Source organism: Euprymna scolopes, chromosome 7, assembly GCF_053919585.1.
Source record: "Euprymna scolopes isolate OS-2025 chromosome 7, ASM5391958v1, whole genome shotgun sequence".
NCBI classification, from domain to species: domain Eukaryota; kingdom Metazoa; phylum Mollusca; class Cephalopoda; order Sepiida; family Sepiolidae; genus Euprymna; species Euprymna scolopes.
In genome coordinates, this window is record NC_136488.1 from 171,203,062 (window position 1) to 171,226,155 (window position 23,094).

Below are 23,094 nucleotides of genomic sequence, written 5' to 3' on the forward strand. Positions count from 1 at the left end.
AAATAAATGATAATCATAAAAAATAAATGATAATCATAAAAAATAAATGATAATCATAAAAAATAAATGATAATCATAAAAATAAATGATAATTATAAAAAATAAATGATAATCATAAAATGATAATTATAAAAAAATAAATGATAATTATAAAAAATAAATGATAATCATAAAAAATAAATGATAATTATAAAAAATAAATGATAATTATAAAAAATAAATGATAATCATAAAAAATAAATGATAATTATAAAAAATAAATGATAATCATAAAAAATAAATGATAATCATAAAAAATAAATGATAATTATAAAAATAAATGATAATTATAAAAAAATAAATGATAATCATAAAAAATAAATGATAATCATAAAAATGATAATTATAAAAAATAAATGATAATCATAAAATGATAATTATAAAAAAATAAATGATAATCATAAAATGATAATTATAAAAAAATAAATGATAATTATAAAAAAATAAATGATAATCATAAAAAATATCAGATCAAGGATTAAATGTTGGTATCAAGGAAAACGCTGGATGCCGTAATTGAAACAAAAGTGTGACATCTTGCTACTCATCTCCCTTAATAACCCTGCAACTTATGTCCCCGATAGTAGTCTCCTACTTCAAAGTGGCACTGTGCCTTGTTTGGGGTGAAAATTGAAAAAATAAAAATAAAAAAATTTTGTTATCCGCAACAAACTTAACTACTAATAGCAACTAATAATAACACGTTTCATTTCATTTATTACGTCACGTGATGAATTCTTAGATTCTCCAGATGCGTTCACTCTATTCTACAGTCTTCCAGAGTCTTCTAGAGGTTGGTTCATGTTGGTCGATGATGAAGTTTTCTATTTTGCCACGTAATAGATTCTATATTTAAGTGTCACTCACAATTCCTGACTTACTGCTCCACAAGTGACCAGTAAGGCGTTTCCTTTAACACCGTGCATACATTTTATCACGCGAGGATTCTTGCTGTTTTGTTATTATACAAACTTAAGCAGTACGGCAAGAAAGATTGCATCATGGCCTTAAAAACGTCTCGTAAGATTGTCAGCAAAGAGAGGACGTTAAAATGGTGTGTTGTATTTTTGTATTTTAATAATTTGTTCAAAAAGTTTTGTAATTCTTGATTTTGATAAAATCTTCCTCTGTTTTCGATGCAAAGCAATAAAGTGGGCTAGTAATGAACTTACCTGAACAGGCCAAGCTGCACCATCACCGAGGGCACATATAGTGTGACCTTCAATCTGTTTTGTGATTTCATACAACATGTCGATCTCTTCTGGACGTCCGTTACCAGTCACTGCACAAATACGAAAATGCTAGTCAAAAATTGCGTAAATTATCGAAAATGTTAAAAAACAGTAAAAATAAAAAATAAAAAAATTAAAAAAATAAAAAAAATTAAGAAAAAAAAAAAAAATTAAGAAAATAAAAAAATAAAAATAACAGAAAATAAATAATTAACTCGGATAGGAATGTACATTTTGCTCATTAAGATTGAACCAGCTGTAAGCTACGATGTGTTTTAGGTGATCCACAAAGCGTAACTGTGTTTCACACACTTCAGATGTCTCCATTCGCTGTGGAAAACACACACGGACATGACAAAAAACAAAAACAAAAAAACACTACAATATTTTTCACAAGATTAATATATGCTTATTTACATTTACAGATAGATAATGCTGAAATAACTTGGAGAACTTCATTAAAATTGCATCTAACAACATTAAAGCATGCCATGAACCAAAGTAGCATCAGATTTATCAGAATTTTGAGGAAGAGCGGTAGAGAAAATACTAGTAGCTAATATTATGTTAATATTATGTTGCATATTTAGCCTGAAGCACATAAAGGCCTGGTCGTCTGATTCTAGTTTTATTTCTCTAGTCAGGGGGAGGGTGTTACGAATATAGACTCCAAACCCATGCATATGTCTGTCCGAGTCCTTTTTCTCCGTCGTGTTATGGGTTCTCTACCCTGCCTGTCGACTACCACTTTTTTTTTGCTCAACACACACCTCCAAACACCCGGGCAACACCAGATACCCAGGCTCAACGAATTCCAATAATTAAATAAAACAGCAAAGAAATGTTAACCAAGAGTTAGTTATTAAATTTGTGACCATTTTTTTTTTGATTTTGTTCTATAAATTATGTTTATTGAAATAAACGGTTCCTATGGGTGTCTATTCTTTTCTGTCGTGTCTGTGTATGCTTGACATGTAGGTTCAGGAAAGCATCTTCAAGCAGGTTGCCGGTACACTATTACATGGAGTACCGCCTTGTCGCCTAACCGCCAGGCGAGTTTATGCAGGCGTGCATCTTCCCTAGTGAATTAAACGTGGCCCCAGATACCAACCAAATAATCAACACTCAAGTTAGAACTAAGGTAGGCTCCCTTTACTCAGCTAGAAATCTTACACATCCGACCATGCATCTGGTCTGGTGCACCAATCTCTAGTTTCAAATTGTGGAAAAAACAACATGGGGGTGCCTGGCATCACCCGTGTGGTAAAAGAAAAAAAAGGTTTTGGTAGGTAGGATCGAACCCGGAACCTTGAGGCGAAGGTGAAAAAGAAAAATCCTGGAGTGTTTACCTGCTCGGCCAGGATGGCAGAGTAACAAAAAAGCAGTTTAATTTAACGAGTCAAAACTTGACAGGTGCGAGGTCAAATATCACGCTATAGTGCGAATGAAATCATGCAGTTAACTTTTTCTGCGAGGCAGTTTCTTTTTTGTTTTATTTTCCCAACTTTGGCTGTTTGTTTTCCCAAGATGTGGGGAGGGAGGGAGGGAACCAGCTCCCTATAAAAAGTGGAGTGTCCTAACGAATAGCAATTGTCTGATATAAGGGGTTTCCCCCCACATTGATCAAAAGCTAATTGCTTGCCGGACATTCCCGGCACAAGGGCCGGAACGAATGACTTTGCTTCAGATTAGTTTTGCTTTTATACAAAAAAGCTGAATGAACACAAGGGAAGCTAAAATAGCAAGAACTTTATAAAAGTTGATGTGCGTTTGCAAATCGTACATATTATGATCTAGGGGGTATATATACAATTTTAAGACATAGCCCCCCCCCCTTCAATTTTCTCAATACTTATTCTCAAAATAGAAATTTCTGTTTTTAATACTATTTTTACATAACCATGTCTAATATATATATATATATATATATATATAAATAAATAAATAAACATAAAAAAAATATTCACCAAAACGAGCCATCATTTTTTGCATCCAAGCACATCCTTCACGACATGGAGTACACTGAAAGAAAGAAAGAAAACTCTAAAACCATTTAAAAAAGAAATCCATTAAAAGTAAAGTTCACACAAATAAACTAAGGTAGTCATGTTACTCACTGTGTTCCCTAAAATATATATTTCATAATTCATAAGGAGAGTTCTTAAGTTTAGGAGTGAATCTTATACGTAGAAATATATAAAACATGCGTGACTTTAAGAACATAAAAGAAATTTCTGCCACACGATGACGATAATAATGACGTTCTTTAAAATAATGACGTTCTTTGAAATAATGACGTTCTTTAAAATATTAGAAAAAATATGAGAGTATTCAATTTTATAGCAGTTTAGACTCACCTGTCCGCAACTCTCATGTTTATAGAAATCAGCCAAACGTGATATACAACGGATCACGTCAGCTGATTTATTCATCACAATCAAAGCGGCTGTCCCGAGACCGGATCCGTACTGGATTAAACTGTCAAAATCCATCAACACTTCTTCGCATTGTCTACAAAAACAAAAAGATCAACGCATAAGAGTGTTGTGATAAGAGATTTTTTGCATGCGAAAAATATATATAACCTCGTAAATAATGACACAAATTCAAACGTGTTTCCGTTAGTATTTCGCAGTGGCCCAATGGTTAACGTCGCACGTTTTTTTTTTCACACTTTAATTTCCAACTTTATCTTCAAGGGTTCGGGTTCGATCCTCATACTTACCTACCAAAACTTTTTTTTTTTTATTATTGATTAATTATTCGTCAACGGAATGTGATGAACCAGGATGATATTAATGGCGTTATGTTCTCAGAATTTTCGACGTAAAACTCAACTTCAGAAAAAAAAAAAATGTACTACATCCATTCCCCTAAACTGTCCAGATTTAATCTTTCACGAGAGAAGAAAATGCAAGAGGTGTGACATATTTTATGGAGAAGGACGAAATAAGCCACGTGAAATGGGAAAAGTTATTGAACATAAATATGGCCAAATTTAAGGGGAAAGAGTATTTCGTTCACACTTGATGCGTAAAACCTCCGTCAGCAAAAGATGCACATGACGCATATGGTACAAACCAGTGATTGAGGTAAAATGTCTCTCGTGCAAAGAATTTCAGTGCCGTCAGCCATAATTCTCCAAACTCTACAGAACGAATTCTAGAAACATTAGCATAAACATCAAACTCTCTCTAAACTGTTCAGATTTAATCTTCCTCTAACGTCTGTCTTTAAGATTCACATTGCTTATCCCACATATCATTTATCGCCATGCAACACATGTCCTCAAACCCACTGGATACGTTTCACGTCCATATGTCATCATAAAAGAGCAAATAGATTTTATCTGTAGGATTCTTACTTTTTTGTGAGAAGTGGAGTTGATGATCCGCCTGGAATAATAGCGAGAAGATTGTCCCATCCACCAATGATGCCGCCAGCATGACGTTCGACCAGATCTTTTAGAGGGATCGACATCTCCTCCTCGACTGTGCAAGGGTTGTTCACATGACCAGAAATATTGAAGAGCTGTAATATAACCAGAAATTTTTTTAATTCACTTATTGAAATGATAATTTTTTTAATTCACTTATTGAAATGATAAATTTTTTTAATTCACTTATTGAAATGATAAATTTTTTTAATTCATTTATTGAAATAATTTTTTTTAATTCACTTATTGAAATGGAAAATTATTTTAAATGAAAAATTCATTGAAATGAAAAAAAAAAATCATAAAATACAAAGTTTATTTTAAAACTTATTTAATTACAAAATAAACTAAAATTAATTTTGTAAACTAACCAATTGTTTTAATGAATTGTCAAGAGTAAAAAAAAAAAACATTATTTCATGACCTTCAAAATATTAAAGGAATTTGAAAGCATTTAAACTGTCAAACAGTCATTTTTTTGGATTTAAGTAAACGATTAAAAGTTTATGAATCGATTTAAATCCGATGATTTTCCAAATAAACCAAACTTTTTAAACAATTTCAATAATTTAACGATACCATAATATATAAACTATTAACCAAGTGGTTGTAGGTTTGACACCTGGTTTGGGATGGGTGCTAGTCTAGCTGCATTGAAGAGCTGTGATACAGTAAAACAGTCTGTAAATGACTATGTATTACAAAAGATGTATACAAATATAATGCGCTTATTTTAAAAAATGTTAATAAATCGAGCACTCTCATTTTAGCCTGATGATTCCATATGTGGATGAAACGCAGAAGCCTTTCTGTAGCTTGTCATAAATACATTTGCATAAAACACACACACACACATATATATGTGTGCTATATATGGAAATGTAAATCAAAATATGTCTTTATGATTCAATCCAACAATGTAATGGATTCTGAAATTTATTTCTTTACTCAACAAATGATGCCAAGCGAATTTAGATTTAGATCCAGTAATTTTACAAATTCCCAACTTAAGGTATACTAATCGATATAAAACTGAAAAACATTCCATTTATAATATTTTAAATTTCAACATATTTTTCGGCAAATCATTCATCTTGAGAAAGTCTTTGAACAATAAAGATGAAACATTGATGAACATAAAGAATTTTTGGTCTTCTTTATTTACATATAAGCACACATACACACGCATATGTATACAAGAGAACTTGAATGCCTACTAGACACTATCCTCGAGTGTCTAAGGTCTCTCTGTACAGGGGTTTGTCAGAACAACCTGGCATGAGGATACTTTTTCCATAGAAGTAAATCACGACCAAATATTCAAAATCACATTTCGTATTCGCAGCCCAAATAAGATCTCCCCACTATGGCTAACTCACATTAGCTTTTACGAGGAATGGTGCACCTTCTCCAAGTGATCTTACTTCAGGTAACAGCACAAAGCTGGATACTCCACCAGACTAGATAAATTCTTGTCCTGAAACTCAGTATGACCAAAAGACCAAAACAAAATATATACTAGAACAAATGAAAATGGTTAATTGGGGAAAGGAAAATTATGTTCTTAATTTCTTTACTAACTCAGTGTTTGAAAGATAAAAAACTTTGATGGAACATTCGAATATCTATGTATCTCATATAGAGTTCAAGTGTTAGACCCAGGTAGGGGGCCCCTTGATTTCTGAGAACTTTGACTGAAGTAAAATAAAACAAAAAATACATTTTTTGAAAATTCTATGAATTAACTATTAATTACCTTTGTGCCGCGATTTCTGTCTCTGCCAAATGAAGCAAACCATTCACCTCCTCGTCGGCAAATTGCCTGCAAAAGATGAAAAAAAAAAAAAATTGGTGTTTAACCAGGAGCATTACAAAGCAAAAAAAAAATATAAAATAAAATATTTATTTTATTTTATGTCTTAAAAAAAAAAAAAATTGCTGTTTAACCAGGAGCATTACAAAGCAAAAAAAACATAAAATAAAATATTTATTTTATTTTATGTCTTAAAAAAAAAAAAATTGCTGTTTAACCAGGAGCATTACAAAGCAAAAAAAAACATAAAATAAAATATTCATTTTATTTTATGTCTTCCAAAAAAAAAGTCAAATGAGAAAATGTTTCACTCACAGGCGCAACAGCAACAGTCTCAACATTCGAGACGGTCGTAGGGCAGCCAAACACGCCTACGTCAGCTGGAAATGGAGGCTTCAGGCGGGGTTTCCCTTGTTTTCCTTCTAAAGATTCAATAAGAGCCTAAAAAGAAATAAAATAGAAAAGTTAAAAAAAACAAAAAAAACAAACAAACCGTATTTAAATTCAAACCCAGAGGATTATAGAGGGACAACCTTGGTAGGGAGTTGGGTAGCAAATGTTGTTTTGGATTATACTTAAATTTCTGCATGTTGGTATTGTTAGGGAAACAGGGTGCAGGGAGGAGATTCCGAAGTCAAGCAGTCTGAAAAAAAACCCAAAAAAACTATCAGGGTAGAAAATCTCCCAGCACATATGGATGTCTACAGGAAAAGGGGTGGGAGTTGGGTAGGTGGGGATGTCTGCGACTGACATTCACTCCTGATCTGAAATAGGACATCAAATCTGTTGCCAAGGTTGCTGAAAAATGATTGGATCATTCTACTGCTCAGTAGGCATCTCACTGCCAATGCAATCGTTTATTTGTATAAGAGCCAAGTACGTCTTAGGATGGAGTACCGTTGCCACATCTGGGCAGGAACTACTTGACGTGCTCTATCCTATCTTGATAAAGTTTAAAATCGGTTTCGAAATCTAGTAAGTGATGCCCTTCTCTCTTCCCTGCAATCTCATTTTCACAGAAGAAACGTTGTGAGCCTGTCTCTGCTCTATTGCTATTTTCATGACAAGCACTCGACTGAACTCCAATCTATAATCCCCCTTGCTCAACTTTCACAAAAAACACTTGGCTATCTACATCGACTTTCCTTTATGGAAATATATGATATCGTTGGGATAGAAAACTTTTTCTTGCAAGGTAAAGAGAATCTACCTTAGCTCTAGAGAATATCATTATTGACAACCAGTTTTCAATGTTAAAACTGTATAAATGTATGACGAGCACAGATGATGCTGATGTCACTGCATCACGTAGACGATGTTGGTGGACGAGATGTGACAATAAATCATTTCCTTTCCTTCCTTGCTCGTAGTAGACGTCACCTTGTTAATAACAGCTCCGTAAACGTTAATAAAAAAGTGCAAAATCATTGTATTTTTCCTTTATTATAAAGGTATGCATGCACATAATATCTCTGCTCCCTTCCCCCATAGGTGGAGACAGCAGCTATCAAAAAAGCCAGACTTCTCTCTCTCTGCTGATTCAGTGAAAAAACAAAAACCTGATTTGCTTATTCACCACATCATACTAGTGACGTCCTGTCCGTGACGTAACTGCTAGACCACAATATTCGACTTTCCATAGAAAATTCAACTATTTAATTTTATGTGAAAAATTGGATACTAGTGCAGTTTATGACCTGTGCTGAAACCAACATTTCATTGCATCTTCCGACAATGTATGCAAACGGGCAGAAGATGCCGAAACACTTAGCCAATCAGATTACAGCAGACAACAACTGTCAATTGTAAATTGAATATAAAAACAACTCCGCAAGAGAAATTGATGAAAGCGATTGTGAATTTTATAGATTTAGCACAGACGCTTCAGTCTCCGAAAGAAATTATTAAAATTGCAGAACATCCTAACAATATAAATCAACAACCTAAACCTAGTCGGTCAGATTTAAAAGCTATACCAATAAAAAAATTTTAACAGTTGTTTTATTTTCTTATACGATCAGATTTTTCTCGATTTAAAGTTTCTTTAATTTTTCTAGTTTTATAATATTTTTGTCAAAAAACTTGTTTTAAAAAATTTTTTTTTGATAAAATTGCCTTGTTTTGAATTTTGAGATTATGAGATTCTAAAAATTATATGTCCACCTTTAAACCATGCAAATTTGATGTTTATAATTTTGAAAAGAATTATACGTTCACTTTTAAATAGTGCCACTTAAACATTTATGATTTTGAAAAGAATTCTATTTTATTACCAAAAACACTTTTTAGTAAATAAAAGTTTGACAATTACAGAGTAAAATTTTGGATTTTTTTTTTTCAGGAAGAGAAAAGAAAGCCGTTCTTATTTACCGTTTCTTCTCCACAAATATATGCACCGGCACCCCTATGGATGAAGACGTCAAAATCATAGCCAGACCCGCAAGCATTTTTGCCAATGAAGCCAGCTTCATAAGCCTAGAACGGAAATGAGTTAAAAAAGACAGAAAATTGGATTAAAAAAATATATAAAATATTCAAAACGTATACAATTGTAAATTCAACTTTAATTTATTATCAATAATAAAATAAATTTTTAATTTATTATCAATAATAAAATAAATTTTTAATTTATTATCAATAAATAAAATAAATTTTTAATTTATTATCAATAATAAAATAAATTTTTAATTTATAATCAATAATAAAATAAATTTTTAATTTATTATCAATAATAAAATAAATTTTTAATTTATTATCAATAATAAAATAAATTTTTAATTTATTATCAATAATAAAATAAATTTTTAATTTATTATCAATAATAAAATAAATTTTTAATTTATTATCAATAAATAAAATAAATTTTTAATTTATTATCAATAATAAAATAAATTTTTAATTTATTATCAATAATAAAATAAATTTTTAATTTATTATCAATAATAAAATAAATTTTTAATTTATTATCAATAATAAAATAAATTTTTAATTTATTATCAATAATAAAATAAATTTTTAATTTATTATCAATAATAAAATAAATTTTTAATTTATTATCAATAAATAAAATAAATTTTTAATTATTATTGATAAAATAAATTTTTAATTTAGAAATGACAAGAGTTATCTCCCTTTTCGCATAGTAGTAATAAATGTAATATAGAAAACAACACCCATTATTGGTTTTTGATTTTAATCATTTTTAACGTCGTTTTATTAAATAGTACTAATCTCCTCTACAAAAATAGAGACGCCTGAAAATATGTCTGAACCACTTCTCAGACAAAAACCCAAGAGACTTTTGTTTTTTACTCTTTTTGTTATGTACTTTTATGTTATATAAAACATTACAAGGGGGTGACTTTTTTCTATTTTCTAAATTACGCTGCCGCCATTAGTTTCCAATTATACCCAACCACCCTATCTACCCAGGTTGTGTCTTGCAAACACCACAAGTCTGGTTTAGCTGAAGTATGGTGGACAGAGAAAGTGCAAGACTTCAATTTACATTTGAATATTAAATCTGGTTTTTCTTCCACAAAATTAATACATCATATAAAGAAGTTTTAATAGAGAATTCGTTGAAACTCTTCAGTGTTGCCAGAGTGTAAAAAAAAAAAAATAAAAAATAAAAAAAATAAAAAAATAATAGATGTTTCTACAAAGAAACAGAAATTAATTTTGTAATCAAATTATTTTATGAAACTGAAAATTTTGAAAGGTCATTTTAATACTTGCCACTAATCTATTATTAGTAAAGAACATAATAAATAAAATAAATTTTTAATTTATTATTAATAATAAAATAAATTTTTAATTTATTTTATTATTAATAAAATAAATTTTTAATTTATTATCAATAAATAAAATAAATTTTTTATTTATTATCAATAAATAAAATAAATTTTTAATTTATTATTAATAATAAAATAAATTTTTAATTTATTATTAATAATAAAATTAAAATAATAATAAACTAATAAAAATAAAATAAAAAATATAACGAAAAAAATGTGTAATTAAAGTGAAAACTTCTATTTCATGTAAAAAATCTAAAACATATTTGATTTTTTTTAAAAAATAAAATAAAAATTATGTTAAATATTTAATATAAAAAAAAATGTAAAAGTTTGCGGTGCTTGTGTATTATAACCGGATATAAAAAAAGTATTTTAAGTAAAAACATATAATTATGTGTCATGTAGAAATTAGTAAAAATTCCAAAAATTTTGTGAAATGATCGAATAGAAAAAATGAGTTTGTTTTCGTCTATTGCGGCCAATACAGTATAACAAACTGACTTATCTCCCTTGTTCCGAGTTAACTTCCTCGATTTCAAGTAATAAAATGGCAGATTGAGAATATATGATAATAAAAACAATCATTTTTCGTAATTTTTACTAATTTTGATATGACATGTCAGCTCATAAGAGTTTTTTTTATGCATTTTTTTAGATGTATTTTTTGAAAAAAAATCCAATTATAACGAGTTTTCTTAGCCAGAATGATTATTTCCAGAATTTCATGCCATCGTGTAAGAAAAAAAAAAAAAACTAAAAAAATAGGCTAGCTTGAATCAATATGTCAGACATATCAATATGTCAGACAGATTGCTATTTAGGTGTGACTTTAAACAATCTGGCAAGATAACTTTATATTTTAGAAGAAAGATGATTACAAATCTCATTTTCAAATAATTAGAAATAATCTTTAAATCTATAAAAGTGAGAATGTGTGTGTGTGTGTGAAGACACTTCTCAACCTATATACTCAACAAATTTTTGATTTACAGACTTGAACTTTGGTATAATGAGGATTCAGATATGTGGAAAACTTTTTGATCCATTTTCATCCAGAAAAAGGGGCCTCTAAGGGGTTAAAATTGAAAAAGTGGTACGTGTGGGGGTCATCGGATTTTTATCTGTTTGTCAACTGTTTCATGTGATTTGGTAACAGTTTTTAGAGATTGTGTAAAACTGGCCAAATTGTTATTGTTCTTGACTCACTGTCTTTAGGTTTTGGTTTTGATTTCAGCTCAGGTATTTTTTTTATTTTACTTACAAGAAGTGAACTGTTTAAACAAAAACAATACTCGCATGCAGTTTTTTCCGCTTTTTTTTTTTACTTGTTTTATTTTTTTTAAGGAATATAACATTACGTTTAATACTGGGCAACGCCAGGTACATCTGCTAGTACATATATAAAAATGTGTGTGTGAGGACACTTCTCAACCTACAAACTCAACAAATTTTTGATCTACGGACTTGAAATTTGGTATATAGGATATTCAGACATGTGGAAAACAATTTGTTTTCATCTGGAAAAAAGGGCTTCTAAGGGATAAAAATTGAAAAATTGCTACACGGGGGATCATCTGCTTACTGTTTCGTAATGCGCATGTGTGAATCGTTCAAATTACTTATGTTAAGAATAAGTAGTTTTATAACACATTTTAAATGTCATGCTAGTCTAATGGTTATTGTACTTGACTCACTGTTTTTAGGTTTCAATCTCAGCTTGAGTATTTTTTTTTTTTTTTTTTTACTTACAAAAGTGAACATTTTAGAAAAATACATAATAATCGCATGCACGTCTCAGTTTTTGTATGAATTAAAATATAATATGTACGCATTCAATCTATGGTTCCCCCTCGCAAAACTTTCACAAGAAACACTCGTCTAGCTGTACACACTATCAATAATTCCCCCCACTCTTTATCTGTGCCTAAACCTAGACGTGGATTCCATGAACGGAGCTTTTTTATTAGAACTGCACGCCTGTGGAATTGTCTTCCGTTTTCCTGCTTTCCGGCTGACTACAATATGGTTGTTTTCAAGTCTAACGTAAATAAGTTCTTGATGAGCCGTTCTATATAAGTTATCAAATTTAACAAATTTTCATTACGAATGATTATTATATTGTCCAATTTCTACTGTGCACTCTTTAATCCTTATCCTTGAGTGGCCTCTTGGCCTTGATAATGTGTTGATACCTATGAAAAAAAAAAAAAAAAGTCCAATGTGAACAAATTCTAATTGAATCATCCCCTAAGTAATCCAAGTTACAAAATTTCCACTGTTTACTATGCTAAAATCACAATGACTAATGTATACCTATTAACCCTTATCCTCGAGTGGCCTCTGGGCCTTGATAAGTGGTGACACCCATGTAAAAAAAAAAAAAAAAAAATTTACGACCGGGCAACGCTGGGCAGCCTGCTAGTAAACAATAAACAACTTACTTCATTAATTGCAATTTGCAAGGACGATGCCTCATTGTAGAATTCTCCGCGGATGTAAATATAGGCTGAAATAGAAGATGCAAAAGATGAAGATGCAATTAATAAAGATGAAATCTGTTGAAAAGTCGAAGACGTTTAAGAAGCAAATTTTCATCAGAAAACATTTTTGCCCTTTTCAGGTGATTAAAAAGGTCCGACACCAGGTCACGACCTTTAGTATCTAATAAAAATTAATGGTGCTAGTTTAACGCCCCATGAAAAAACAAAAAGTCTGTATGAGGTACATACCTGTGACAAAAGAAAATATCGTATTCCAAAAATCATGTGAATTGATCAAGTAGTTTTATTTTTATAAAGAAAATTTTTAAGTGAATTTAGATTTTTTTATGCCTCCTCCATGCCCATGTTAAGAATGGCTTTTGAAATTCTTGCAAACGTTTGAATTACTTAAAATTATCTCCGTTATCCTGCAAAAATGGCGTGGGGAGGTAGGTGTATTAGAATTTTGGGGAAATTTTTGACACCCTTAACACAAAACTGCGAATAAAATATAAAAAACTCGTAATTTCTCTTTTAAAAGTGGGTTGTTTATTTTCTTTATGGGTTATACTTCCAAAATAAACTATTAAAGTTTTTTAAAAAATGATAGAAATATTTTTTATTTTTTAAAAAACAGTGTTTACAAAGTGCTGGCGTGCCTTCATGCAGCCATTTTTTTACGTAATAAAATCAATTGAATTTTACGAGTTAATTGTTTTTTTCAATTTTTAAACTTTAAAAATCTATAAAAATTTTTCTATTGGTTAAATTTTTATATTTTCAGGTTCAATGTGAAATTTTATGCTCTTTCCAATAAACCGAATATAATATTTTAGACAAACGTTTTTTTTTAAATTCCCGCCCACCCAGTTTTGAAATGTCTATTAAAACTTTAATAATTAATTCATGTACCAAAGTTTTATATATCACAAATTGAAGATAAAAGATAAATAAATAATATATTCTAATTTAAAACAAAAAAAAAGAAATGTTTTTTTTAGAAATTTACCTGTAAAGTCCAAAGTTTAAAATCTTTTTTTTTTTTAAATGAAATTTTATAATCTTCTTATATTGTACCGAAAGTTTCGTTTTATTACGAAAATTATTTCTATTTCATTCAATGGTTTTTTTGTTTTTTTTAGGTATTAAAAAAAAAAAATCACTCCATAAAGTGGAAATTAAATATATTAAATCAAAAACTTGTGTATTTTTTGAAAAAAGAAAAAAAAAAAATATTTCTCGAACTGTTGTTTTTTTAAGGCAAAAAATTACAAATAAAATGTGACTAGTTTTCAGGTATGGAGGCACAAATTTCTTTACACGCAAGGTAGACGGCTAATGCAAACGTGTGGTTTTTACTTCTTTCTGTCCACCCGTAATTCAAAACAATAAAAAAAACTACTTCCGGTTTTAAATAAAAACGTAAAATATTTGCATCATGGTAAGTTTTTCAAATAGGCGTTTAAAAAAATCTTTTATTTAAAAAAATAAATGGATTTTAAAATATAAATATGGATAAATTCTTAACAATGAAGAATGCAACTGCACATTGATTAGTAATTTTTATAGGTAAGTGATTTTTTGGTATTTATATCGATTTTTTAATAATCGACCTAAGTTAAATTTCGTTTATTTTCTTCAAATCTTTTAAAGGAAACCGATTTAAAACAAAAACAAATATTGCATAATTTGCTATTAAACCTGTTATTTTTTTTAAAATTTGGTCTTTGCTCCTTTAATTGAAAAAAAAAAAAATTAGGGTTGGAATTACATTTTTCGAGTAGTTATAAGCTTCGAAAGACAGGGGGTCGAATTATTCAATATTTTTTCACGCATTCGTAAGGTCAGTTTCTGACATACCTAGTGGAGAGATTGTCGATCATCATTTACCTATAACATTTAATTTCCATTTTTTAAAATAAATCTACTTGATCAAGTTACATGGTTTTTGGAGTATGACATTTTTTCCCCCCCGTCATGGGTATGTACATCATAAATTTTTAAAAATATTTTTTGTTTTTTGTGGGAGTTATGGACTTGCATCAAATTAACAAATGTTTATTGTTAGTATTAGGTTGCAAATTTATACATAGTTTCATTATTTTCTTTTTTATGCAAGTAAAAAAATATATATATATAGATTTTAGTTAAAAAAAAAAAAATTTATCATTAATAGTAATTAGTAATGGAAAATTAAATTAAAACAAAGAATTAAAAGAATCTTTTCTTTTTGGAATGAAAATTAGGCTCAAATTCTGATACTCCAAAAAAGTTTTAATTTTCCTCATCCCTGATTTATTGTGCGAACATTAATTTAAACCCGGACTTGTTTACTTTAATCAAGACATTTCCGTTCTGCTAGTTCTACAGCAGATGTGCTTATAGTTATATCTCATAGGATTAGCAAATCTCTCGACGGAGGCCACCTTTCTAGGGCAATTGCTCTTGACATATCTAAGGCCTTTGATAGGGTATGGCATAAAGGTTTACTTCATAAGATCTCTAGCTATGGTATAGCTGGAAATGTCTTCTCAATTATTAAATCATTTCTTTCTGATAGGTTCTTAAGAGTAGTAGTTGAGGGGCAAAAATAAGAAGCTCACAGTATTAATGCTGGTGTCTCTCAGAGGTCCATCCTGGGCCCAACTCTTTTCCTGATCTACATTAATGATCTTCCAAATCACATCCTTACATCATTTGTAGACATTTATGCTGACGACACTACCATTTATGGTAGCACACTAAGACAGTAAACGACCAAGTTCTCTCCAATTCTCTCTCCTCTGATCTTGAGCACGTAGTACAATGGGGAAAGGAGTGGCTGGTTACTTTTAATGCATCTAAAACCAAGCTTCTCTCTTTACATCATCAACATTCTGATCCACATCTGGCATCAATTGAAATGAATGGCTCTCGTCTTCAGGAGGCCTCAAGTTTTGACAAGCTTCTGGGCTTGACCTTTACTCCTGATCTTAAATGGAACATGTACATCAAATCTGTTGCCAAGGCCGCTGGAAAAATGGTGGGATCTTTCTATCGATCCAGTAAATATCTCACTGCTGATGCTATTCTCTATCTATATAAGAGCCAGGTACGTCCAAGGATGGAATATTGTTGCCACATCTGGGCAGGAGCTGCTAGAAAGGACTTGTCATGCCTTGATAGAGTTCAAAATAGACTTCGTAGCCTCGTAGGGGATGTCCTTTTCTCTTCCTTGCAACCTCTATCTCACAGAAGAGATGTTGCGAGTTTGTCTCTGATGTATCGTTATTTTCATGGAAGGTGTTCAACTGAGCTTCAATCAATGGTCCCCCCTCGCCAAACTTTCACAAGAAACACTCGTCTAGCTGTAAACACTATCAATAATTCCCCCACTCTTTATCTGTGCCTAAACCTAAACGTAGATTCCATGAACAAAGCTTCTTTCTTAGAACTGCACGCCTGTGGAATTGTCTTCCGTTTTCCTGCTTTCCGGCTGACTACAATATGGTTGTGTTCAAGTCTAATGTAAATAAGTTCTTGATGAGCCGTTCTATATAAGTTATCAAATTTACCAAATTTTCATTACTAATGATTACTATATTGTCCAATGTCTACTGTACACTCTTTAACCCTTATCCTTGAGTGGCCTCTTGGCCTTGATAAGTGGTGATGGCTATGTAAAAAAAACAAAAACAAAAAAAACATTAAGAAATAAAAATATTGAAGAAAAAATTATATTGTATGTACTCGTTATGAAATTAAGTTTACATACAAAAGAAAATCACTTAATTTGACAAAGTAGTTTTTTTTTTACAGAGGAAAATCAAACTTTAATGAGATTGATCGTGTCACGACCATCTTGTTTATTTTTCAATTTTTCGGATGAGGAGGGGGGTTGCCAAGGGAAATAACTCCAAGAACCACTTAAAGTTTGTCAAAATTTGATGAGATTATTTTAAAATATGGGCAGAAAAAATATCTAGATAAATAATTTAAGTTTCTCGGTCCTTTTTTAATCCGCTTTTCATTTTGTCCTTTTGTTGATTTCTTTTTTGGTTAAAGCCTTCCCTCCCCTCCTCATCTGCGAAATAAACAAGATGGCCGCAACACAATCGATCTCATTAAAGTTTGATCTTCCTCTGTAAAAAAAGAAAAAATATATACTTGATCGAATGAAGTGATTTTTTTTGTACGAAAACTTTATTCCATAACAATTCCATGTACACTATAATCTTTTTTCAATATTTTCATTTTTTAATGTCTTCATTAAACTGTACAAGTACCCACGTAAAGATATTCTTTTCAAATACCGTAGATATAGTAGAGAGCAAAGGCTCAAATCTTTTGTATGCCTAATTTGCATAACTACCAGGGCTCTACAGACAACTTTATCTTTGACAATTAAATATTTTCGTTCAATAGCCAAATATAAAGTCACTATATTATAAAATTTACATGATTTTTGGAATATGACATCTTCATTCCATGACGAGTACATACATCATAATGTTTTTCTGCATTTTTTTTAAAATAATAAGTAAGATTCTAAATATGCACTGAAATTTAAGTTGAGGCTTGAAGGTATAAACATTCAAATTTCTTCAGATGTTTTTAAACAGTCGTAAAAAAAAAAGTATATTGTTCTATTAAATTTTGCTTAATGCTTGCTGTTATTTATTTATAATTTTATTGTCTTACTAGCATGGGTGCCCGGTGTTGCCCGGGTGTTTGGAGGTGTGTGTTGAGCAAAAAAAAAAAAAAAAAAGTGGTAGTAGGAAGGCAGGCTTAAACCCGTACCGCGAAAGACAAAAAGAATGGGGGAAAAAAACGTGACATCTTTGCTGTTACGACCACCACCAAACCGGAAGTGACATAGGTTTTAATTAAGGCTAGACAATCGAAAAGAAGGGATGACTTTCGAAAATATCGGCGAAAAAAGCGACCCCCTCCCTGTAGAAAAGTGTCCAGTTGAGGGTGAAGAAAATGTTTTTAGCCAATTTTTCGGTATTTGTCGTCTGAAGGGTCGAGCTTCAAAACGATATTGATCTTGTGAAAATCCGTCGCCTCTGTTGAAAGTTTTAGGCAGACATGCAAACATACATATAGATTTATTTGTAGCACAAATTTTCGACCCAAACCGATTAAAAAGCTTGCCTTATCTCTGAATACTCTTTATGTAAAATTTCAAATGTTTAGACCAGAAATGTGTCCCACCTGACTACAACTTGGATGTCTTCAAGTCCAACATAAACAAATTCCTGATGAACCGCCCCCTTAAGTAAGACACTTTATCAAATCTCCAATACTAACGATTACTACGATACTATCCCATTGATTACTGTACATGCAATAACCCTTATCCCTGAATGGCTTCCTGGCCTTGATAAGTGGCGACTTCCTTGTAAAAAAAAAAAAAAAATTGTCTGAGTAATTTTTTTTAAAAACTTTGACCCCTATTATGACCCCTTAACATTTATTGTTTTGGGCTCAAATTAAGTTAAGTTAGATCCATGTCCAAGAAACCTATATCTAAAATTTCAAGTGTTTATACCCAAAATTAGCGGAGGAGTTTGGTAGAGTTCTCAAAGATCAAACTGTTGAACTTTGACCCCTTAACAGCCAAATTTCTGGCCGAAAACGGATTACAAAGATTTTCCCAAATCTCCATACCCTGTATATCAAATTTCAAGTCTGTAGACTGAAAATTGACAGAGTTATTGTGTAGGGAAATGTACACAGACAGACACTTTCACTTTTATAGATATATAGATGTTTTCCTATATATATATGTAATAATTTTATCAAGCAGCCTTGAATCACCAAGCCAGTCCAGCCAGTGTTCAGGATGTACTAAACTTGTTGGAAAGAGCCAGTCCAACCGACCCAAGATGAATATCATGATGAATTTTATCAACATTAACAGTAATTAAACTGACCTAATAAAACAAGACAAATTACCAAAACATATTTTAAAAGAATCACTAATTTAAATGAAAACTATTAGTTTTTTTAAATTACAATTAATTTTTTATTAAAGACACATAATGTAAGTTGCATGCATGCAGCCGCCTTATTGTTTTAAAAGCATCGGTGACCACGGTTCTCCAAATTGTAGAGCCATGGTATCTCGGGAAAACAATTAAAGACAGTAGTTTCCCGTTGGTTTCCATCTTGATTTAGGAGTGTATCTCCCACCGTGAGTTAAATGCGCTCCAGATACCAACCTGGAAATTTCTACGACTCTGCATGGTACATACAGTACCTAACCTTCCCAAATGGTCACCCATCTGGTACTGACCAGGCTCATTGTTGCTTAACTTTGGTGATCTGGTGAGAACAGCTGTGTCAACGTGATTGTGCCGTATATTGCGTAAGCTATCCATTTAAAAAGAAAAACTTGGATTAAGACGCATCAAATAAATTTTTTGCTTATATAAAACTAAATATGAATTGACGTTTGTTTCACTAAAACTTTTTTTTCTTTAAGAGAAAAAAATTTTTGTATTCTTCATTTTTTTTCGGGGGGGAGGGGGAGGGCGAGGGCGTTTACTGGTAACAAAAATTGTCAACATTTAAGACCATTTTTTTCTCACTGAACTTTGGTCTGAAACTAAAATACATTTTCTTGATGTTTGAAGTAAAATGAAAATGTAGTTTCTGTTCTTTTATTGGAGAAATCTTTCTTGACTGAGGAGAAGGAATGTAGTAGGAGGAGGGAGGGTAGAGTTAAAAGCAACGTGATACACTGTTTTCTTTTAACTCATTTTTACCTCAAACAATGTACATTATCGGCGAGATGTAAAGAGTTACTGTGAATTAGAAACCATGCCTACAAGGCCACTCTAAGTAGGGAGTTGAGCAGCAAGATATCTGTTCACAATTTCTGCATGTTAGTACAGTTGGGGAAGCAGGAAACAGGAAAGGAATTCCAAGTCTAGCAGTCCAAGGAAATAAACAGAGAAAACAGCTCTCCAGCAATGGGGGACCTTCTACAGTAAAAACGTTGGATTTTGGATTTTGCTGATTGGTGGGGTAGTCGGGAGGTATTTACGTCAAGGGGAGGGGTATCAGTGCTACAAGTTTGTCAGAGTAGATTCCATACTCGACCAATATAATTGAATATAGAAAAGACCCTGGTAACACTGGTTTGGTACATCTTGTCCAATATAAGCGAATGTCATACAAAGAGATATACCTGCTCTGGCTCCCATGGCTCGACCACCAATAAGGCATCCTTCGACCAACTTATGAGGGTCACATCTCATAATTTCTCTGTCTTTGCAGGTACCGGGTTCTCCTTCATCTGCATTCACTACTAAATATTTTGGCCTAAAATAAAAAAAAAACAAAATTAAAAAAAAAAAAAGCAAATTAAAAAATTTTCAACCATTTCTAAGATTTTTTTTTGTGTAATATATAGAGACAGTAAGAAAACATGTCGTTCTGTCTGAAGTTCTATTCTGTCGAGATATGAAAAGTTGTGGATATTTATGCTTTTTAGTTTTTTTTATTTTATTTTAGTAGTTGTAAGAATGGACAGAATCAAAAAAAAAAATTATTTGCTTCTGGAATTTTTTTTTTTTTTTTTTTTATTTACTTACAGCTACGTATCATGTCGGTGAAAAAAAATTTGCCCGATTGTAGAAGGGTCATTTTAAATGATTGTAATTTTATTCATACATAGTTTTATTACTTTAAACATTCAACCATGATTAATTTATATTTTTTTTTCTTTCAAATTATGAAAGCATCATTTATATTTTTATTCAATACTTTCACTCATATTGACGTGAAGACAACATTTTTTAGTCAATAGAAATGGAGCCATCTTCCATCATGATAATGCTTATCCTCACACAGCACTAGTGAGCAAAGATCCTGCATATTGTCCTGACCTAGCTCCCTTGGATCATCACTTATTTTGAGGATTGTAAAACCATTTAGATGAGATTAATATCATGATAGGAGAGTGAAGAGGAGTTAGATTCATATTTCATATCAAAAGAAGTTTGTTGATGGAATCAAGTTATAGAGAGCAAAGGTAGTTATTATGATTAAAGATTTTTAAAATGAAATTTTAAAATTGACAAAAACTCTGACCAAACTACTAATATCTAGAATTTGGTTCGGAATCCTGCCTTATCCTGTATATTCTCCTAACCTAGCTTCCTTTGGATTAAAACCATTTCAAAACTACTACTGACCAGTAATCTCTAAGGAAAATTTGGTTTAGAAATCTAGCCTCTTCTTAACTTCCTGACCTAGATCCATGGGATTATCACTTATTTCATGGATTAAAACTGTTTAGATAACCTTAGGTTAACATTGAAGAGGGGTTAGATTCATATTTCACATGAAAATAAGTTGATGGAATCAAATTATCAAAAGCAAAGGCCGTTGGTGATTAAAGATTTTTAAGATGAAATTTTTGCACTGATCTAATATATGTGAATGAATTACAACAATTCACCTCTAAATAATTCAAAATAAAAACTTTTTGATAATTGAGTTCAAAGTAAAAACTTTTTGATAATTGAGTTCAAAGTAAAAACTTTTTGATAATTGAATTCAAAATAAAAACTTTTTGATAATTGAATTCAAAATAAAAACTTTTTGATAATTGAATTCAAAATAAAACTTTTGATAAATGAATTCAAAATAAAAACATTTTGATAATTTAATTTAAAATAAGTTTTTGATAATTGAATTCAAAATAAAAAGTTTTTCATAATTGAATTCAAAATTATGTATCAGGCAAAAAGAAATATTCTCATAAAAAAAAAATAGAAAGCCGCCAGATATGCTTTAATACGATATTTTAATGCATACAGATTTCATATTTAATATTATTGAGCAGATTCTCTATTATTATATTGTACCCAATATATAGTAGTTAGATTACATGTTAACGACTGCTTTGTGTCCACAATACAACCCTGACTGGTTTTTGACAATGGGGATCGAAGACCACCAGACACTATGTTACAAGTTAATCATGAGTAATATCCTAGTTGTCTCTTTGGTTAGAGCATCGATACCAGAGTGTACTTTGTACATGATTTGCTGGAGTCCATACTTTGCTCTCGGCAGCCCTGCCTCTCTGTCATTAATTGCATACAAAGACTTTCACCTAGCAGAACAAATACAACGCTTTGCTCCTACTTATAAGACTAATTAGTTGTCAAATTTATTTTTTATAAAATCTAAAGTTTTATAACGTGTTCAGCAAATTTTGAGATGAGGATTGGTCATTTGGATTAGTTGAATATTTTTATTTTTTGGATGTTATTCTCACGTTTCAGTTAATGTAACCTCCAAACTTCCTCAAGTGTTTCGGGTTACTCAGCACTTTTATGCATTGTCCTATATACTTTTATGTGTCATGCCACATTGACCCTCAGCACAATGGATAAGAGTGCTAACTTACTCAGTTCCAAGTGACAGTCTTTTGGATGTTGACGGTTCAATCCTTAGTATGGGCAATAATAGGAATACAATTAAGAATTACCTAAGACTTCTACCTGGTTATGGCTGACAGAATGAGGACAAGCTCCCTTGTGTATTAAATGAAAGGTTTTGGTTTGAAATTCCGTGCCGATTCCCATGTTTGCCAAAATGTACCTGAAGATGATCAGAGGTTACATTGGTTGAAACGTCATGAGAATAACATCACAGATGAGAAAAGTAGTTTGAATAATCCAAATTATTAATCCTCATCTCAAATATTCTGTAACATGATAGCAAAACAGCACTTTATCCGTTGCACTATAGGTTGTAGATGATATGAAGGTTATAATGAACATACTTTTTTAAACTTCTGATCATGGAACGAGAACAACATATATTTTGATTTATAATTCAATTCTTCAGACAATTGTTCTGATCATGAGCAACATTTTGATTGATCTAACCTTCAACCTTCTTCAGGTGTATCTCGTCAAACTCTGGAATGTTTCCGTTGAACTTTGGAATTTGAACGGAATTTCAAATAGAACCCTTTATTTACTTCACGGGGGTAGCATGCTCTCATCCAGTCAGCCATGACTAGAGGTCCTAAGTAATTTGCAATTGTATTTTTTCGGTCACCGACACTGAAAATTGAACCTTCAACAATCAGGAGAATATCACTTTTACAATTGACTTTTCCAATTAATCTAACCACTATGCCATGGGTCCTTGCAGACTGTCCTAGTATGAATTTTAGGAACCTTAAACTTATTCAGAAACACCATAAAATATCTCCATTATTTAAATTCTGTACAGAGTCCTCAGTTTAATAAAATGAACCATCAAAATTGACATTGATGAAAAA

General features: G+C 31.0%; 1 protein-coding gene across 2 annotated transcripts in view; it reads right to left on the minus strand.

Annotated features, from left to right (window-relative positions):
* Positions 1-23,094, minus strand: part of LOC145280147 (NADH dehydrogenase [ubiquinone] flavoprotein 1, mitochondrial-like) — a 55,721-nt gene that overhangs the window by 11,063 nt on the left and 21,564 nt on the right. For both annotated transcript variants that reach the window (XR_013868557.1, XM_080131917.1), the window contains exons 5-13: positions 19,978-20,111; positions 12,762-12,826; positions 8,891-8,995; positions 6,836-6,961; positions 6,464-6,529; positions 4,636-4,802; positions 3,629-3,782; positions 3,239-3,293; positions 1,212-1,321 (exon numbers count right to left, since the gene is read on the minus strand). Coding sequence is in view for 1 of the 2 variants with exons in the window: in XM_080131917.1 (XP_079988043.1) it covers positions 1,212-1,321; positions 3,239-3,293; positions 3,629-3,782; positions 4,636-4,802; positions 6,464-6,529; positions 6,836-6,961; positions 8,891-8,995; positions 12,762-12,826; positions 19,978-20,111 (982 nt within the window). In the remaining variant the exon portion in view is untranslated. The remainder of the gene's footprint in view (positions 1-1,211; positions 1,322-3,238; positions 3,294-3,628; positions 3,783-4,635; positions 4,803-6,463; positions 6,530-6,835; positions 6,962-8,890; positions 8,996-12,761; positions 12,827-19,977; positions 20,112-23,094) is intronic.